The following is a 20,001-nucleotide window of genomic DNA, read 5'->3' on the forward strand; positions in this document are numbered from 1 at the left end:
ACATACTAGGGAGATACTCAGTGAATATATTCACCAAGCAATTCTAGAAACCAGAGCAACAATAGAGCAATGAACAGAAAAATAGCAAAAACACACTCCATGGTAATTTCATAAAAGTATAATGTAGGGAGCAGCTGGGTGGCCCAGTGGATTGAGAGCCAGGCCTAGAGATGGGAGGTCCTAGCCTTGGAACCAATACATAGTAATGATTTGAAGGCGGAAGGTAAGGGTTTAAATAAATAGATAGATAAATTAAAAAAAAGTATAATATAGACAAAAGGAGGAAAAAGGTTTAATTTGAACATATAACAAGAACATCACAGAAACATCATTTAGTATTATTGGAGGATTTTAGAGATCCAGAAATCTCCTGGAACTCTCTCTTAGCAAAAACAAAACAAAACAAAAACACACACACACACAGAGCTAATAAATTTTTGGCTTGCTTTAATGATCTCATTCTTTTAAAGGTAGAAGAAATAAAGGAAACTGTTAGATGGGATTGGATTCTGACCAACTGAAACTGCTCCAGATTTATTATTGATCACTTGCTAAAATTAATGACCTTTCCTCAGTTCTCATCTTCCTCTACTTATCCATAGAATGTAACAGTTGGTCACTTTCTCTTCCTGAACACACTCTCCTCCCTGGACTTTCATGACACTGGTTTCACTTGATTTTCCTCCTACCTGTTTTATTTTTCTGTTTTAACCCTCTTGCTAGATCCTCATCATTGTCCTGCCTCATAGCTAGAAATGATGTCCCCCCGAGGCTCTGTACTTGACTCTTGTCATCTTGTCATCTCTCTGTTTTCTTGATGACTTCATTACCTCCCATGAAAATCAGGCATAATCTCTATAAACTGATAACTCTATACATTCAGCCCCAGTCTATCTCCTGAGCTCCTATCCCACAGCCCCTTTTGTCTGTTGGACATTTCTAAATGGATGTCCTCTAAGCATCACAAATTCAAAATGTCCAAAACAGAGTTCATTGTTTTCCCTTAAGCTCCTCCCCTCTTCTAAAAGTCTTTGTTTGTCAAGGACACTGCCATTCTTTCAAGCACCCAGGCTTTCAGCCTCAGTGTTCTCAACCTCTCTCAGAACATCTAAACAAAAGTTACCCCTCCAGGTCAAGACTTCTTGCTTAGAATATTTCAGTAGTTGGGTTCTCAGTGCCATATCTCCCCACTCTAATCCCTCCTCCCCATAGCCTCCAAAGTGATTTTTCCTAAATTACAGTTCTGACCTATCATTCTCCTACTTATTAAACTCACTATCAATAATCAAACATTAACTTCTCTGTTTGACACTGAAAGTTCATCCTACCTTTCCAGCCTTACTACACACAATGACTTTGCTGCTATTCCTAGTGTCCTTGTCTTTATGTTCAACTGTCCCTTTGTCTGGAATATTCTTCTTCCTCATGTCTCCGTGTTGCTCATACCTTTCCCTCCAATGCACTTGTATTCCCATCACCTACCACTGTAATCAGCACATAATAGATGCTTAATAAATATTTGTTGATTGATTCATTCTTCAGTAATAATAGGACATTGTGAGGAAGGGATGTGTTTCATGGAGTGATCACCCATGGATTTTTGACATAGAAACTAGGCAGATTTCAAAAGGTTCAGAGAATGGATACTATGCTCAAAGGGCTTTAAAAGACTATCTGTCTTTTGATCCATCCATAGCACTGCTTGGATTATACCCCAAAGAGATAATAAGGAAGACGCGTACAAAAATATTTATAGCCGCTCCCTTTGTGGTGGCAAAAGAATGGAAAATGAGAGAATGTCCTTCAATTGGGGAATGGCTGAACAAATTGTGGTAACTGTTGGTGATGGAATACTATTGTGCTCAAAGGAATAAAGAACTGGAAGAATTCCATGTGAACTGGAATGACCTCCAGGAATTGGTGCAGAGTGAAAGGAGCAGAGCCAGGAGAACATTGTACACAGGGACTGATGCACTGTGGTACAATCAAACATAGCAGACTTCTCTACTAGCAGCAATGCAAGGATCCAGAGCAAGGCTGAGGGACTTATGAGGAAGAAAACTAGCCACATTCAGAGGAAGAACTGTGGGAGGAGAAACACAGAAGAAAAACAACTACTTGAACACATGGGCTGATGGAAATATTATTGGGGATGTAGACTCTAAACGATAACTCTAGTCCAACTATCAATAATATGGAATTAGGTGTTGATCAATGATACATGTAAAACCCAGTGGAATTGTGCATCAGCTAAGGGGGATTAGGTTTGGGGGATAGGGAAAGAACATGAAATATGTAACTATAGGAAAATATTAAAAATTAAAATTAAAAAAAAAGTATTCTTTCCGTAACCAGTGTTGTACAAAGTGTTGCCTTACATTCTCCTGGTTTTTTTAATGGTGTTACCTATTCCATTTAGTTTATGTATACATTTGGACTTTATTGTGGCATGTGGAATAATATGTTATTCTAAACCTATTTTCTGCCAGTTTGCTTTGCAGTTTTCGTAAAAGTTCTTTGCCAGAAAAGGACCTCTTCTTCTAGTTCTTAGTACGTTCTATTGACAAATTTTTGGTTTTTAGCCAATACTAAAAAATTTTGGTGATTACTGCTTTATAATGTTGTTTTAAAATCTATTATTGCTAGGTCCCTCCTATGCCCCTTTTTTTTCATTATTTCTCTCAATATTCTTTACATTTCCTTCCAATAAGTTTTTTTAAAAGTTCTTTGTCTCATTTTGCAAAGCAATTTCTTAGTAGTTTTTTGATTCCAAGATGTCATAATCTATTTGGGCCCAGAGTTTTTTTCTTTGAGAGTTCATTTGTGACTTTGTTTAATTTATATCTCTGAAAGAGAGATATTTAGATTCCTTTACTTTTTCTATTCACATAATTTGTTTTTCTGGAGGTAGAGCAAAACTTTTTTTTGTCTTCTTGGCTCTTAAAGTTTCCTAGAACCATATTTTAGCCCTGCTTTTTACTCAACTCCCTTCCACTGGCTTGGTTTTTTTCAGAACCTATCTTATGACTTCTTTTGGTCCCTTTGTTCCTTTTGAAACTCATATTGTTTCTAGCATCAGCCTTGTACTTCCTAATTATTTATGCTTCTTAGTCAGTGAATGTTGAGTGCCCTTCTTACTTTTGTTGGAAAATGCTTCCAAATTCTCCTATCTCCTACCCCAAATTTTGATTATTATTTTTTAAAATGCTAATTAATTGATTGATTTAGGATATTTTTCCATGGTTACATGATTCATGGTTTTTCCCTCCCCTCTTTTCTCCCCCCTCCTGTAGCCAATGAGCAATTCCACTGGGTTTTACATGTATCATTGATCAAAACCTATTTCCTAATTATTCTTATTGTGTATTATACCACTACTTTTTTTTTAATATGGAATGCTTCATGAATTTGTGTGTCATCCTTGTGCAGAGGCAATGCTAATCTTCTCTGTATCGTTCCAATTTTAGTATATGTGCTGCTGAAGCAAGCACTATACCACTACTTCTCATATCTTAAAAAAATTTCTTAGAGATCACTGTGGACCATAATGCAGTACACATATATACAGTGCATATGATATTATTTATTATTTTGTCATTACTCTCCATTTTCTTTCAGAGGTATTTCTATATGTTGAGGGAATCAGCAAGTAGTCAGGGAACTGATGTCTGTGTCAATCTAAGAAAAGGGTAGGGTGATTATATATGAACTCAGAAGCATCTCAAGTTGGTAACAAGACTATTCCTTTTATTATCTATCCAGATAATGACCAAACAATTTACCTCCATTTTTATCTCATCATAATATATATTAACAAATACTTAAACCAGGATGGTTTCACGGTTACTTGACAGATTTGAGGAGTATAAATAGAACTTTTAAGAAGATTTTGTTCTGTTTTGACATATTGTTTCTTGAAAGAAAGAAAAAGGAAAAGATTGAGAGCATTATTTTAAGAAAGTAAGTTCCTGAGCTCTAAGGAGCTCTCATAAGAGATCATTTGGGGTTAAGGAGAGAGATGTCATCCATATTATGGGGCCTATAGTAAAGAAACTATACTTTCTCTCAGCAAAGGCAGTATTATTCTCTTAACTTGATGCTTTTCCTATTGCAGTGATTTGCCCAACGCCTGGACATAATAGCCAACCTGACAATCATACCATTGACTTTTTTTCTGCCAATAACACTGACTTCCAGCAGTTTGAAAAGTGGTGGGATAAATCGAAGACTGTGCCTTTTTACCTTATCGGATTACTCCTACCACTGTTGAACTTCAAGTCTCCATCTTTTTTTGCAAAATTTAACATCCTAGGTAAGCTAAAGTAACTCCTTAATAATAGGATCCTTTCTCACTCCTAGATACCCATACTCCCTTCTTAATTTCTGTTCTAACAGCTCGCTCCTGTTCTTAATCAATCAATCAATCAATCAATCAATCAGTTCCTATCATAGTCCATTCATTTAACTATTCCATTTTTTACTATGCCATTTGGAACTTCTGCTCCATTCTCAATAAACTCCCCTATATTTTTTAATTTTTCAATCAACATTCCTTCCATCTCTACACTTTAACTGAAACTTGGTTTTTTCTTTGAGGACACCACATCTCTTACAACTATTTTTATCTGTATCCACTTTCCCCAACTCCCCATGCCAAGAGGAGGGATTGTTTCCACTACCACTTTAGGGCCATTTGTCTTTCTTTCAGAGACCTTTCCTTTATTTTTTTTAAGTATTGGATATCTTACTTTTTCACAACATTTTCATTACAAAGAAACAAACTACATAGAAATATTTCCCCAAAACCTTCCAAATTTTAACAATGTTTATGACTATTCATACTCATTTCCTTATTCTCAAAAGGGAAAATAACATTTTGCCAAGTAAATGAACTTTTTGCTTCAATAAGAAAATGTTCCTTAGAGCAAACAAGAAGCAATATTAATCAGAGTTCACTATTATCTTGTATTATGAAAGCAAAGATTTCCCATTTTCATAGATGAAGGCAAAATTAATTTCCTATCTAATATAGCACATTTAATTTGAATATTATTTTCTTCAGCCCCCAAGATTGCCTCAATTCTATTTTCTATTACCCATTAATACTTCTCTATTTCAGCTCCTCCAATACATTCTCCTCTACCCCAGTTCCAATTTAATTTAACACATTTTGCAACAACTATGTACAAGGCTTTGCTATATGGTAACCTTTAGGAACAGACATAAGGTAGCCCTTTTTGAGCTTTTCTTAAGAAAACATTTGTTTTCTAAAATGTTGTGTTCCAAATTCTCTCATTCTATCCCTCAGCCCTTCCTGAGATAATAAGCAATTTGATCAAGATTATATCTTTGCAGTCATGCAAAACATGTTTCCACATTAGACCTTTTCCTTTTTTTCAAATATATAATCCACCCTCTTCCCCTTTTTGTTGCTGCCTTCTACTGATAACTAGGTCCTAGATTTTCTCAGTGAATTTAGTAGCCAACTTATGGTCTTCCTCTGCACCCCATTCCTTGTTGTCTTTCTTAGGGTGTTCAGTATTTGTGCTGACAAGCCCTCTGACAACCTGATCGCATAGTTCTTTACACTCTTCAACTCTATTACATTTCTACAAAGCATTTCAGTCATAGATTCATACTTCCTCTTCATCTTGGGCCCTCAACTTTTGAAATTTATTATTATTAGCCCTCTGCAAGATCCTTCAGTAGGTTTCTTTATCTATTCTTTTTCTCCCAGTCCTATTTTGGTTTTACTTCTTTTATATTACCCCAGAGTGCTTTATCCTTACAGTCTGCTCATTTTCATCCCTAGATCATCCCTGCCATTTGATTTCTACACTCTTGGTCATAGGCTATTATATTAATCTTACTAGAAAATCTCAAAATTGAGCTGATTTTACCTTTAACCAAATCATGCTTCAGAATCTCAGCTGAACCTTTGCTGACTAACTGTCCTTCTACTCCAATCAACTTATCATTCCTCACAACAACTTTTCTAATCTTTTCAAATTCTTTTCTCTAACCCTGGGAAGCATTCATTCCATACTCCACCCCTCCAAACTTAGCAGATGATCTAGCAACCTCTTTACCTAAGAATATTGAAATTGTATAATATGACCTCCTTCAAGTCCTCCATTCCTCCTGTCTTTTTCCTCTCATCACAGAAGACCACTCACTAGGTCTGATTCTTCTACATGGATCATTGAACTATTCTTTCCCCAGAGGATCTCATTCTCTAGCTTATCTTTATTTCTCTCTTATTTCTTCAGTCTCTCTCAACAGTGGCACTTTCTCATCTGTGTACAAACATTCAGGTCTCATCAGTCTAAAGAAAACCCTTTACTTTAACCCTTCCCAGTTCATCCAGCTATTATTACATCACTTTCCTCCCCTTCTCAACTTTCTTACAGGTGTAAAAATTCAGTGCTTCCACTCCTCAGGAGCTTTTCTTCAAACTCTTACAGCTGTCTACCCACAATACTTTACTGAAACTACTTCCATTTTCACCAGTGGTCTGGCAGTTGTTTAGTCTGATGTCCTTTTCTCAGTTTTCTTCCTCTTTGGCCTCTCTTGAGCTTTTGATATGATTGTTGACTCTAATTTCTCATTAAATAATTTCTTTTCTTTTGGCTTCAGACACACCTCACTCTTAGTTTTCCTACTTCTTTAGTTCTTATTCTTTGTGTGTCTCTTTCCTGATCATCCTCTTCCTTGCCTCTTGGCTCTCTTCTGATCTTGCTCTGTATTTAACAGTTTCATTCAGTATCATGGCATCAACTGCCTTGGGATTATGGTTAATTCCTAAATATATAGATCTAGACCTGACCTCTCTTATGAGCTCTAGAACCACATCTCCAACTGCCTATAAAACATTTGCTGGGATCTACCCCTGACATCAAAAACTTAGCATGTTTGAACTGAGTTCATTATCTTTTACCCCACTCTTGGTATAATTATCTCTGGCATCCCTTCACATTTGTCTCCTATGATTGTAGCCTGATGACATCTGGAATGGCTCTTCCTCCCTTTTACTTCTCATAGCCAATTAGTTGCCACATCTTGTTGATTCAGCTGCCATACATAATTTCACTTGCATCTGACCCTTCATTTTTACTTCTGGCAACACCATTCTGGTACAGACTGTCATTACCACTTACCTAGACAATTAATATAGCTTCTTCCTTTATTCTTTATCTCCTTAAGTCCTTCTTATATCATCCATGTCATCTGTGCTCCAATGAAAATGGACTGTGAATCTCTGCCTCACCTACATATTATGCTCTTTTGAATTTGCTTGTGCTTCTCCCTCTGCCTTTGCTCTCTTCTTCTCTAATGTTCCTACTCAGATTTTCAAGCCTCTAATGCCACCTCCTCCAGGAAGCCTTTCTGAACTTTATCTACCCTATCAACTGGCTTCCTCAAACCTCACCTAGCAATTCATTTTGTAAGTCTCTTATAATGTGATATGTTATATATTATAAGTATCTGTGTTTGTACTTCTTTTCTTATAGCCTACAAGCTCCTGGGGTGGGGTAGGAACTATATTTTATCTAAAATAGTTAATTTTTCTAGTGCCAAGCATAATGCCCTGTTCTAAATAGGTGCTCATTAAATGTTTGTTGTAAGAAATAAAACCCAATAGAAAGCTCATCTATTTAAATGTTTTGCTCATCTGGGATTTAATTTCTCTCTCATATGCTATCTTGTTCTCCCATTTTCTCTTCCCAGCTGCTTGTAAATTAGTATAAAGAAAAATGGAGAGATTCATTCCAGCCCTTCACTATACCTGAATTTAAGTGTTTGGGGGCATAAGTATAGTGTTTTCTGTGGGTTTTTTTTCCTACTGGATAACTTTTCTTCATGTTCTTCAATGACTAGACAAGAGGTAATGAGCGTAAGCAAATGGGATGCAAGTTAAATATTAGGACAGTCTTCCTAACTATAAAAGTTTAAATCATTAGAACATGTTACCAAGGGAGATGACACAACTGTCCTTTCTGAAGCTTTTTAAGAGTAGAATAAAGACTGGTGTAAAAACAAAGACCATAAATCATTTTTTAAAGGATATACAGCTATATTTCACTGAGCTCTAAAAGGGTATTGGCTAAACCCCACGCCTAGCCATAAAATTGCAGCTGTTGTTTCTGGCTATCAAGTTCCAGTGATTCCTCTATTTCTTTTGAACTAGATATAAAAATCCTTGCATGTTCTTATCCCCTTCTCCTATCTAGGCTGCCCTAGATATCTGCATGTTCCACTTTTCCCTGTGTGTGACAACCTAAGCAGGGAGAATTCTAGGTCTAGGGTCTCTACAGATAGTATGTATTAATACCCAACCAGGACTTCATTTAGGGAGAGAGTTTATGGAGCCAGAAACAGTTTCTAACATTCTAGCTAACTCTCTCAGTTGTGTCCTAACTTTTTCTTCCATAATTTCTTGCCATCTTGAAAGTCCATGTTTGAAACATGTCTAGATTTTTTTTTTAGTTCACTGGATTTCAGCTAATATGAATTTAATTATGAGCTTAGAGGAGAGTCTAATTAAAAATAGAAACCAGAGCCCTAGAATAGCTTGAAATGTTACAAACATATCAGAAATAATTATTTTCATTATTGGTATTCTCCTCTATCTCTCTATCTTTTTCCCTAATGTTCCTGAATCCTTTCACATAACCTGAGCCATCTTTCCATGTTTTACCCCTAAATTGAGTTTCAGTAGGAATTGCTTTTGGGTTCAAAAAAGAATGTTGCTTGTATTCTGTTTAAGGTACCTACTTGAATTCTTTTGTAAGATCTATTCAATTGATAAATATTTTCTGATTGTTTCTCATAGGTACTATATCAGTTCTCTATTTGGTTTTCTTTGTCACCTTGAAGAGTATCCAATTGGGTTTCCATTTGGAATTTCATTGGTTTACATCAACAGAGTTTTTTGTCCCAGGTAAGCAGTATTATCTCTAAATTTGCAATCTTCCTCTACAGTTATTATAGGAATATCCTGCTCTTTATTAAACTCTGAGCAGTTTTTACTAATGGTAATAAGATAAAGTCAGGAATGTGGTTGAGGCCTTTTTTTTTTTCTTCTGTTCAGTTCAGAAGAAGGCAGGTTACTTTGTCCTGGGGTATTTTTTCTGCTTTGAAAGTAATATTTTTTGAAATAAAAAAGAAAACAGTTCTTAACCTTGAGGTATTCCTTGACAACATTACCCGAGGCTTTTAGAGGTTGAGAAATTTTTTCACGCTGGATATATATTGGTCATATCAACTTAAAGCCTATTCTTTAAGAGTTCTGCCCATTATCAACAGTATTTCTGTTATAATAAGGTCTAGAAATCTAATAGTAAAGATTATGATTGTTAAGTGTTTCTCCTTCTAGTCTCTTGTAATGAGGTAAATGGCTTAAGCAAAGCTAACAATTTAGTGGCCTCATCTGAAATTATTATGCACAAATTATTCCACATTTATAGAATCCTCTCCTCATATTTGTGATTTTTTAAAATGTAACCAAAATCTAGTTAATCTTTTCCCCACCCACTAATCTACTGTAAAAAGGAAGAATAAGAAAATTCCTTGTAACATATATTCATAGTCAAGCAGCACTAATTCATTCATTTACTGTATACAATTTATATTATATATAAGTATGTGCCTCATTCTGTACCCTAAAACATACATATATATTATTCACATAACATAAATATAATTCTCTATGCATATGTACATATATACACATATATCTGTATGTCTTGTTCTGTACCATAAATTCATCTCTGTTAGGAAGAAGAGGGTATATTTCATCTTTAGTTCTCTGGTGATCATTGCTTTGGTCATAGTTCTTTTTTAAACACTTACCTTCTGTCTTAGAATCAATACTGTATATTGTGTCAAAGGCAGAAGAATTGTAAGGACTAGTCAGTGGGAGTAAATGACTTGTCCAGGGACATACAGCTAGTAAGTGTCTGAGGCCAGCTTTGAACTCAGGACCTCCAGTTTCTGGGCCTGGCTCTCAATCCACTGAGCCACATGGCTGCCCCCAGGAATAGTTCTTAAAACTTTCTAAGTTGTTTGTTTTGATTGTTGTATAAATTGTTCTGCTGTTTCTACTTAATTTAATTCTTCAGTTTATAAAAGTCTTTGAAATCATTCATTTTTATTGTATCGATGTTACAGTATAAAATGTTCTTCTGATTCTGCTCACTTTGTTCTATATCTGTTCATGTAAATCTGTCCATTATTTCTTTGAAATCCTCTTCTTCCTCATTTCTTACAGCACAGTAGTGTGTTCCATCACATTCATTTATTACAACTTATTTAGCCATTCCTTAATAGGTGGGCATCCTTTTAGGTTTGCCTTTTTTACCACCATGAAAAGAACTGCAATTTTTTGTATAGTCCTTTTCCTATTTATTTGATCTTTTGGAAGTATTAGACCTGGTAGTGATATAAGCTGGGTCAAATGGCATACACTGTTTAGTAACTTTTTTGCATATTTAATACCACAAGAGTGCCACAGTATCCCTGCTTTTCCATAGCCCTTCCCACAATCTGATAGGCATGATGTGGAATCTCAGAATTGCTTTAATTTGCATTTCTCTTAAGTATCAATAATTTGAAACATCATTCCTTATGGGTGTATATAACCTGGGATTTTTCCCTTGGGAATTATCTATCCATATCCTTAGGTCATTTATCAATTGGAGAATGGTTCTTATTCTTACAAATTTGGGTCAGTTCCTTACATATTTTGGAATCAAGACTTTTATCAGAGAAAATTGACTCCAAGGTTTTTCCCCATTTCTTTCCCCTTTTAATCTTCGCTCTATTGGATTTATGTGTGCAAAAACTTCTTAATTTAATGTAATAGAAATTATCCATTTTTTTCTCAATGTTCCTCTGTATCCCTTATTTGATCATGAACTTTTCTTAGATTGACAAGTAATTTTTTCCATGTTTTTGTAATTCATGATGTGATTTTTTATATTTGGGTGACATATCCATTTGGAGATTATCTTGGAATACAGTGTGAGGTGTTGGTCTAAATTTTATTTCTTCCATAGTACTGTTGATTTTTCCCAGGAGTTTTTGTTAAATAGTGAGTCCTTATCTCAGTAGCTAAAACTTATTTTGATTATAAAATAAATTGTTACTGTAAGACTAAGGTCTTATCTCCTGTGTAAATGGAGAGAAGACAAAGATCTTTCAGCCCCTCTATATTTCTATATAAGTTGGTTCTGTTCCCTGGGAAATGTGATGGCTTGCCCATTATTACCTATTTGAAGTAGCAATTATTTATTTTATACTATGTAATTTCTTTTGATACCTAGCTAAGTTACCAACCACTTCTGAACCATTTCATGTACCACATTTGTGTATGTCCAGGATATCTTACAATGATTCTCTTTAAAGGTAATTTATGATTTTTCTCATGCATATTAGATCAATTTAGAAATTTAAAATTCTGTTCAATGCCTAGATAGTCCTTTCTGAATTCTGAAATGGTGATTTTTTTTTCTGCCTTTGTTTCTGCCATTACCATAGTCTTAGGCTTCTCTGTTGATTGGCTCAGTAGTAACTAGTAGTTTTGCTTTACTGTTACCCTTAGAACCATTGTTCACTCTGCCCTTGATTTTCTGATTCTCCCACAAAGTGATGTGCACCCCCAACTTAGGGGGTCTTCAGGCCCTTATTAAGAATGTAGACAAGCTAATGGCCTCCATTGTGAGTGACCAAAGGATATGAATAGGTAATTCTCAAGGGAAAAAACCCAAGTTATCTTGCAGCTGTAGGGAAAAATGCTTCAAATTACCAGTTTTTAGAGAATTGCAATAGAGTTATATATTCATATAGATGACAGACTCAAAATAGTGTCTCTACACATGAGGCAATATTGTTTTCTATAATTGGACCCCAAGGAAAGCATGATGCTGCTGAGGAAAGATTAGAAAATAGGTCTGAAGATAAAGGAATTGATGGGAAAGAGTATCAGTGACTATTTAAAGGAGAGAAAAGGAAACACTGTTTCAGGAAGTGATTCTCTTTGCAAGCTCTTAGTGTAAAGTAAACAATAGCCAGAAGATTATTGTAGTAGGTTGAATTTGACTCAGATAAAATATATGACAGTCTCAATGGGGAAAGATATGTAGTGAAGATTTCCTTAAAACATTAAGTATTTATTGGCATTTTCTATACAAATGAAATAGTACCAGCCCTCAAGGAATTCACATCCTAATGGGGAGATGCAACATGTACATATAATATGAATTTATAAAACACATAAAATGTAACCTAGAAGGCGTGGGGGGAATATTCACAACTAGGAGGACAAAAAAGACCTCCTGCTTGAGCTAAGTCTTGAAAGAAACCAAGAGTTGCAAGAGAAAAGGTGACAGGTCTAGGGGACATGTGGGCCAAAGGCATAAGGCAAGAAATTTGAAGAACAGCAAGCATATGACTGGACTGTAGAGCATGTAGTTGGGGAAATACTGTGTAGTAAAACTGGAAAAGTAGAGTTGAGACCAAGTTGTGAAGAGCTTTAAATGCCAAACAGAGGAGCTTATATTTTATCCTAGAAGAAGAGTTTATTGAGTAAATGGTGGTAGCTTGACAAGATCTGGATTTTGGGAAAATCAATTTGATGATTATATAGAGAATAGATTGAAGTGAGGAGAGATTCCCAGAAGTAGAGTCTCATTAGTAAGCTATTACAAAAGGCAGCTAGGTGACTCAGTGGATAGAGAGTCAGGTCTGGAGACAGAAGGCCCAGGGTTTAATCTGGCCTCAGATATTTCATAGCTATGTGACCCTGGGCAAGTCACTTAACTTCCTTTGCCCAGTCCTTTCTGCCCTTCTGCCTTGAAATCAATACAGAGTACTGATTCTAAGATAGCAGGTAAGAGTTTTTGAAAGAAAGAAAGCTAGCTAGCTAGCTATTGCAGTAGCCAGCTGAGAATTAAATACTACTTAAACTTGAGTAGCCACCATGTGAATGGAGAGAAAGGGATGCATATGAGAGATACTGTGAAGATAGAAATATGATTTGACAAGTGATTGTGAGGGATCAGTGAAATTGAGAAGTCAAAGATGACACTCAAGTTGAAACTTGGCTGACTGAAAAGTAGTAGTGGCTTTTTTTTAAACCCTTAACTTCTGTGTATTAGCTCCTAGGTGGAAGAGTGGTAAGGGTGGGCAATGGGGGTCAAGTGACTTGCCCAGGGTTACACAGCTGGGAAGTGTCTGAGGCTGGCTTTGAACCTAGGACCTCCTGTCTCTAGGCCTGACTCTCAATCCACTGAGCTACCCAACTGCCCCCAGTAGTGGCTTTTAACAAGAATAGGAAGTTTGAAAGAGAAGTGGGTTTTTGGTAAACAATAATGAATATAGAAGCCTACAAGGCCTTCTTCAGTTCATACCCAGGAGACAGTTGATGTAGATTATAGCTTGAGAGAAAGAGTAGGTCTGGATATGTAGATCTGGTGACAGTTTGGAAATGATCATTGGGATCTGATAGATGAGATCACCAAGTGAGAAAACTCAGGACAAAAGAAAGAGAAAAGGGCCCAGTATGGAACTTTGGCATGTTTGCTTCTATTCTTGCACCTTGCACCAATTTAAGCTAGACCTGAGACCTCTTCTTGCCCTGGTACATAGCCTCTTCTTGTTTTAGAATGCTTTGTGTGACCTTTCCTAGGCCGACCTCATCTCCCCATGTTTACAACCTGTCTGTTTTACCTATGTTGACTTAGACTAGGAAGAAGACTCACTGTGATTTTTTTTCCCTTAGGTTTCCCAGTCAGGACTCTGGTGCATTTTCTTTATCTGTTGTGAGGAGAGTTTTCTTTACTTTTTCCTGCTACTCTACCTCATCTTCAATTATATTTACTTGTTACAAGATTTTTTTTCATTTTTGTTTTGAGGAGGTTTGTGGGGAGTGGTAAGCAGGAATAATGTAAATTCAGAATTCTTAAAAAATAGAAATCACTTGGAGATAGTGAATATATCCATTAATTAAGGGGCTTGATAGAAAATGCAGTTTACCAAATGGTTTCCTATGTTGTCATATTGCTGTTCAATTTGCAGTAATAGAGAATCAATGATTAAATACTCATTACCACAATAAGATAAGATTATAAATCTAAATGTCCCTTAAAAATAGTCCCAGAAAATGTCACCAAGTTAATTCGTAGGATTGCATGGTTGCAGATTTCCTCCCCAGGTATCTCAGTAAGGTATATGGGAGAAAAAGTCTCTGGGATATAAATTCTAAGTGGAAATGGATAATTGTGTACAATACAGGTAATAGAAGAAAGTATCCTCTCTTAAGAATAGATCCCTTGATAGACACACACAGGGTTAAGGTGAAAGGATGGAACAAAATCTATTGGGCTTCAACTGAGAAAAAGAAGGCAGGAGTTGCAATCTTGATAACTGATAAAGCCAAAGTAAAAATAGATCTGATCAAAAGAGTTAGGGAAGGTAATTACATATTGATAAAAGGCAGTATAGACAATGAGGAAATATCTACTTAACATGTATGCACCAAATGGTATAGCATCCAAATTTCTAAAGGAGAAACTGGCGGAGCTTGAAGAGGAAATAGATAATAAAACTATACTAGTGGGAGATCTAAACCTTCCTCTATCAGATCTAGATAAATCAAACTAAAAAATAAATAAGAAAGAGGTAAGAGAGGTGAATGAAATCCTAGAAAAATTAGAGTTAATAGATATATGGATAAAAATAAATAGGGACAAAAAGGAATACACCTTCTTTTTAGCAGCACATGGTAGATTCTCAAAGATTGACCATGCACTAGGACATAGAAATATGGCAAACAAATACAAAAGAGCAGAAATAATAAATGCAACCTTTTAAGATCATAATGCAATAAAAATAATAATTAGTAAGGGCATATGGAAAGGCAAATCAAAAATTAATTGGAAACTGAATAATATGATTCTTCAAAATCAGTTAATTAAAGAATAGATCATAGAAACAATTATAATTTCATCAAAGACAATGACAATGATGAGACATCCTACCAAAATCTGTGGGATGTAGCCAAAGCAGTACTTAGGGGGAAATTTATATCCTTGAGTGCATATATTAACAGATTAGGGAGGGCAGAGGTCAATGAATTGGGCATACAAATAAAAAAACTAGAAAGCAAACAAATTTAAAATCCCCAGATGAAAACTAAATTAGAGATCATAAAAATTAAAGGAGAAATTAATAAAAATCAAAAGTAAAAGAACTATTAAATTAATAAGACCAGAAGCTTGTACTTTAAAAAAAAAAACAAATAAAATTGACAAAGTACTGGTCAATCTAATAAAAAAAGTAAAGAAGAAAACCAAATTAACAGTATCAAAGATGAAAAGGGAGACCTCACCTCTAATGAAGAGGAAATTAAGGCAATCATTAAAAACTATTTTGCCCAATTATATGGCAATAAATATAGCAATCTAGGTGATATAAATGAATATTTACAAAAATATAAGTTGCCTAGCTTAACAGCAGAAGAAATAGAATACTTAAATAATCCCATATCAGAAAAAGAAATTGAACAAACCATCAAAAGAAGTCCCTAAGAAAATCCCCAGGACCAAATGGATTCATAAGTGAATTCTATCAAACATTCAAAGAACAACTAATCCCAATACTATACAAATTATTTGACATAATAAGCAATGAAGGAATTCTACCAAATTCTTTTTGTGACACAAATATGGTACTGATCCCAAAGCAAGGTAAATCAAAAACAGAGAATGAAAACTATAGACCAATCTCCCTAATGAACATAGATGAAAAATCTTAAATAAAATACTAGTAAAAAGACTCCAGCAAGTGATCATGAGGGTTATTCATTATGATCAGATGAGATTTATACCAGGAATTCAAGGATGGTTCAATATTAGGAAAATCATTCATATAATTAACCATATCAACAAGCTAATGAACAAAAATCACATGATTATCTCAATAGATGCTGAAAAAGCCTTTAACAAAGTACAACATCCATTCCTTCTGAAAACACTAGAAAGTATAGGAATAGAAAGGCCTTTCCTAAAAATAATAAACAACATATATCTTAAACCATCAAATGCAATGAGGACAAATTAGAAGCATTCCCAATAAGATCAGGAGTGAAACAAGGATGCCCATTGTCACCTCTATTATTTAACATTGTACTAGAAACACTAGCAATTGCAATTAGAGAAGAAAAAGAAATTGAAGATATTAAAATAGGCAATGAGGAGACCAAGCTATCACTCTTTGCAGATGATATGATGGTCTACTTAAAAAATCCTAGAGAATCAACTAAAAAACTAGTGGAAATAATCAACAACTTTAGTAAAGTTGCAGGATGCAAAATAAATGCACATAAATCATCAGCATTTCTGTATATTCCCAATACATCACAGCAGCAAGAGTTAGAAAGAGAAATACCATTAAAAATCACCCTAGACAATATAAAATACTTGGGAATCTATCTACCAAAACAAACACAGGAATTATATGAACACAACTATGAAACACTTTCCAAACAATTAAAACTAGATCTAAACAATTGGGAAAACATTGATTGCTCATGGACGAGCTAATGTAATAAAAATGACCATTCTACCCAAATTAATTTACTTATTTAGTGCCATACTTATCAAACTACCAAAAAACTTTTTTTACTGAATTAGAAAAAAACTATAACAAAGTTAACTTGGAAGAACAAAAGATCAAGAATATCAAGGTAAATAATGAAAAAAAAAAAGGTGAAGGAAGAGGTGGCTTAGCAGTACCAGATCTTAAATTGTACTATAAAGCAGTGGTCATCAAAACAATATGGTACTGGCTAAGAGACAGAAGGGAGGATCAGTGGAATAGACTTGGGGTAAGTGATGTCAGCAAGACAGTCTATGATAAACCCAAAGAGCCCAGCTTTTGGGACAAAAATATACTATTTGACAAAAACTGCTGGTAAAATTGGAAAACAGTATAGGAGAGATTAGGTTTAGATCAACATCTCATATCCTACACCAAGATAAATTCAGAGTGGATGAATGACTTGAATATAAAGAAGGAAACTATAAATAAATTTGGTGAACACAGAATAGTATACTTTTCAGATCTTTGGGAAAGGAAAGATTTTAAAACCAAGCAAGAGTTAGAAAAAATTATAAAATGTAAAATAAATAATTTTGATTATATTAATTAAAAAGGTTTTGTACAAACAAAACTAATGCAACCAAAATTAGAAGAGACCAACAAATTGGGGGGAAAATCTTTATAACGAAAAACTCTGACAAAGGTCTAATTAATCAAATATGCAAGGAGCTAAATCAATTGTACAAAAAACCAAGCCATTCCCCAACTGATAAATGGGCAAGGGACACGAATGGGCAATTTTCAGATAAAGAAATCAAAACTGTCCAGAAGCACATGAAAATCTCTTTTAATTAAAGAAATGAAAATGAAAATAACTCTGAGATACTGCCTTACACCTAGCAGATTGGCTAACATGACAGCAAAGGAAAGTGGCAAATGTTGGAGGGGATGTGGCAAAATTGGGACATTGATGCATTGGTGGTGGAATTGTGAATTGATCCAACCATTCTGGATGGCAATGTAGAACTATTGCTAAAAGACTTTCTGCCCTTTCATCCAGCCATACATACCACTGTGGGGTTTGTACCCCAAAGAGATCAAAAGGAAAAAGACATGTACAAAAATATTTATGGACGTACTCTTTATGGTGGCAAAAAATTGGAAAATGAGAGGATGCCCTTCAATTGGGGAATGGCTGAACAAATCGTGTTATCTGTTGGTGATAGAATACTATTGCGCTCAAAGAAATAATAAACTGGAGGAATTCCATGTGAAGTGGAATGACCTCCAGTAATTGATGCAGAGTGAAAGGAGGAAAACCAGGAAAACAATGTACACAGAGACTGATACACTCTGGTAAAATCGAATGTAATGGACTCTGTACTAGCAGGTGTGCTATCCAGGACAATTCCGAGGGACTTATGAGAAAGAAAACTATCCACATCCAGAGGGAGAACTGTGGGAGTAGAAACACAGAAGAAAAACAACTGCTTGAACATATATGCTGATGGAGATATTATTGGGGATGTAGACACCGATAACTCTAGTCCAGCTGTCAATAATATGGAAATAGGTCTCAATCAATGATACATGTAAAACCCAGTGGGATTGTGTGTTGGTATGGGGGAGCCGGGGGGTTTGAGGAGAGGGAAAGAGCATAAATAATGTAACTATGGGAAAATATTCTAAGTAAAATAAATGAATTTTTAAAAAAAGAATAGATCCCTTGAGATATCATCTTCCTGGTATATTTAGTTCTGTCTTAGTAGTGGTATACTGAAGAAGTGTGAAGCCTTTTTTGGATGATAGATCACTAAGAACCATTCTGGTTTTTCCCAGAATATTTATTACCTTGTGGTTATTGATTATGTTATGTCATTATTTAAAATGTAACAAGGATGAATTGGTGTTTTAAAGCACTGTTGTTGGTGGCTGAGCCAATTTGGATATGTTTTCATTGGCCTTCCTTAGAGAACTCTAGAGAACAAAAATTATTGATGAGCTGTCCATACGAGACCCAGCATAGAGATGTCTTAACAAGCAACTGACAGTGCTTGAGTGAGGGGAAAATATTCATGGCCTTGTTGTCCTCTTCTCCCCTGCTTCCTTTGTCATCTCCATTAACTCATGCTCAGAAGAGAAATACTTGTAAAAGGAAGATGATAGCAAATGGAGTGTGTTTTTGCTTTATTTGGTACATCATCTATATTACTTGAACAGCTTAACCAAACCAAATTAGTGGGAACCACACCATCTTTGTGGTTATAGAGTACACATAATTGTGGTTGTGTAACTAAAGTTGTACAACTAAAGCCATTTGCCATAAACATAGAAGGTTCTCAGACCCAGTATAGTTAGTGTAGATATAACTATTTTTCACAGTGATAAAAGGAAGACAATAACCTAGTCAGCCTTTGCTAGCAAATTTTGAGTCAAGCCAAGAAAAAATTGACTCCACAGTGACTAAATGGTCAAATTAAAATATGTAGGATAATCATATCAATAATATTTTCCCTCCACTACTTATATTGTCATTCGTGGGAATTGAATGCAACTAAAGGATGCTAGGCAAGCAGGATATAATCAGAGTATAGCACATCTATATTCAAAAATACATACTTCATAAAAATACATATGTAGCTTTGATTTCTTCATCTAAGAAATATTGCTTGAAGAAGGGCTTATAGATGTCCACCTCCAGAGAAAGTACTGATAAATAGAAATAAGTAAGACAGTTTTATATATACATATATCTTTTTGTCAGATGATGTCTTCTCTAATGGGAGGAGGGGAAGGAGGGTGTTAACTAGGTATTTTAATGTAACAAACACATTTTTTAAAAGTACATACTTCAGAGACCACTTCCCTATTTCCATTATTATTCATGTTTATTTGCATTCATCTCCCTTCTCCCCCCCACAGAAATTCTAGAAAGTCAGTGGGTCCCCTAAAGTCTGAACTCAGGGCATTAATTTTTTTTTTTACTTTTGAAATGGATTACCAAGAGAGGAAGCCCAAAGGTAAATATCACCAATGCTTTTTCAATCAGCTATTGAGAAAAATCATGCAAATATTTCCTCTCTCCATGATCTTTTTTTGTGGAGCATTTTCTTAGAAAATTCAAGCCCATGTGGGGCAACTGGGTGGCTCAGGGATTGAGAGCCAGACCCAGAAACAGCAGGTCCTGGGTTCAAATCTGGCCTCTGACACTTCCCAGCTGTGTCCCTGGACAAGACACTTGACCCCATTGCCTAACCCTAACCACTCTTCTGCCTTAGAACCAATACAATACCCAGCAGTGATTCTAAGATAAAAGGTAAGGAAAAGAAAGAAGGAAGGAAGGAAGGAAGGAAGGAAGGAAGGAAGGAAGGAAGGAAGGAAGGAAGGAAGGAAGGAAGGAAG

The 20,001-nt window shown here is 35.3% G+C and overlaps 1 protein-coding gene and 1 non-coding gene across 2 annotated transcripts in view; one reads left to right on the plus strand and one right to left on the minus strand.

The window, feature by feature from the left end:
- Window positions 1–20,001, plus strand: part of SLC38A9 (solute carrier family 38 member 9) — an 83,591-nt gene that overhangs the window by 23,939 nt on the left and 39,651 nt on the right. The window contains exons 7-10 of the mRNA XM_044681085.1: window positions 4,115–4,312; window positions 8,834–8,941; window positions 11,648–11,718; window positions 17,920–17,931. Coding sequence (XP_044537020.1) covers window positions 4,115–4,312; window positions 8,834–8,941; window positions 11,648–11,718; window positions 17,920–17,931 — 389 coding nt within the window. The remainder of the gene's footprint in view (window positions 1–4,114; window positions 4,313–8,833; window positions 8,942–11,647; window positions 11,719–17,919; window positions 17,932–20,001) is intronic.
- LOC123232656 lies at window positions 3,385–3,491 on the minus strand. The gene has a single exon (XR_006505184.1). It is a non-coding gene; the product is annotated as a U6 spliceosomal RNA (small nuclear RNA).

Source organism: Gracilinanus agilis, chromosome 1 (genome assembly GCF_016433145.1).
Source record: "Gracilinanus agilis isolate LMUSP501 chromosome 1, AgileGrace, whole genome shotgun sequence".
NCBI classification, from domain to species: Eukaryota; Metazoa; Chordata; class Mammalia; order Didelphimorphia; family Didelphidae; genus Gracilinanus; species Gracilinanus agilis.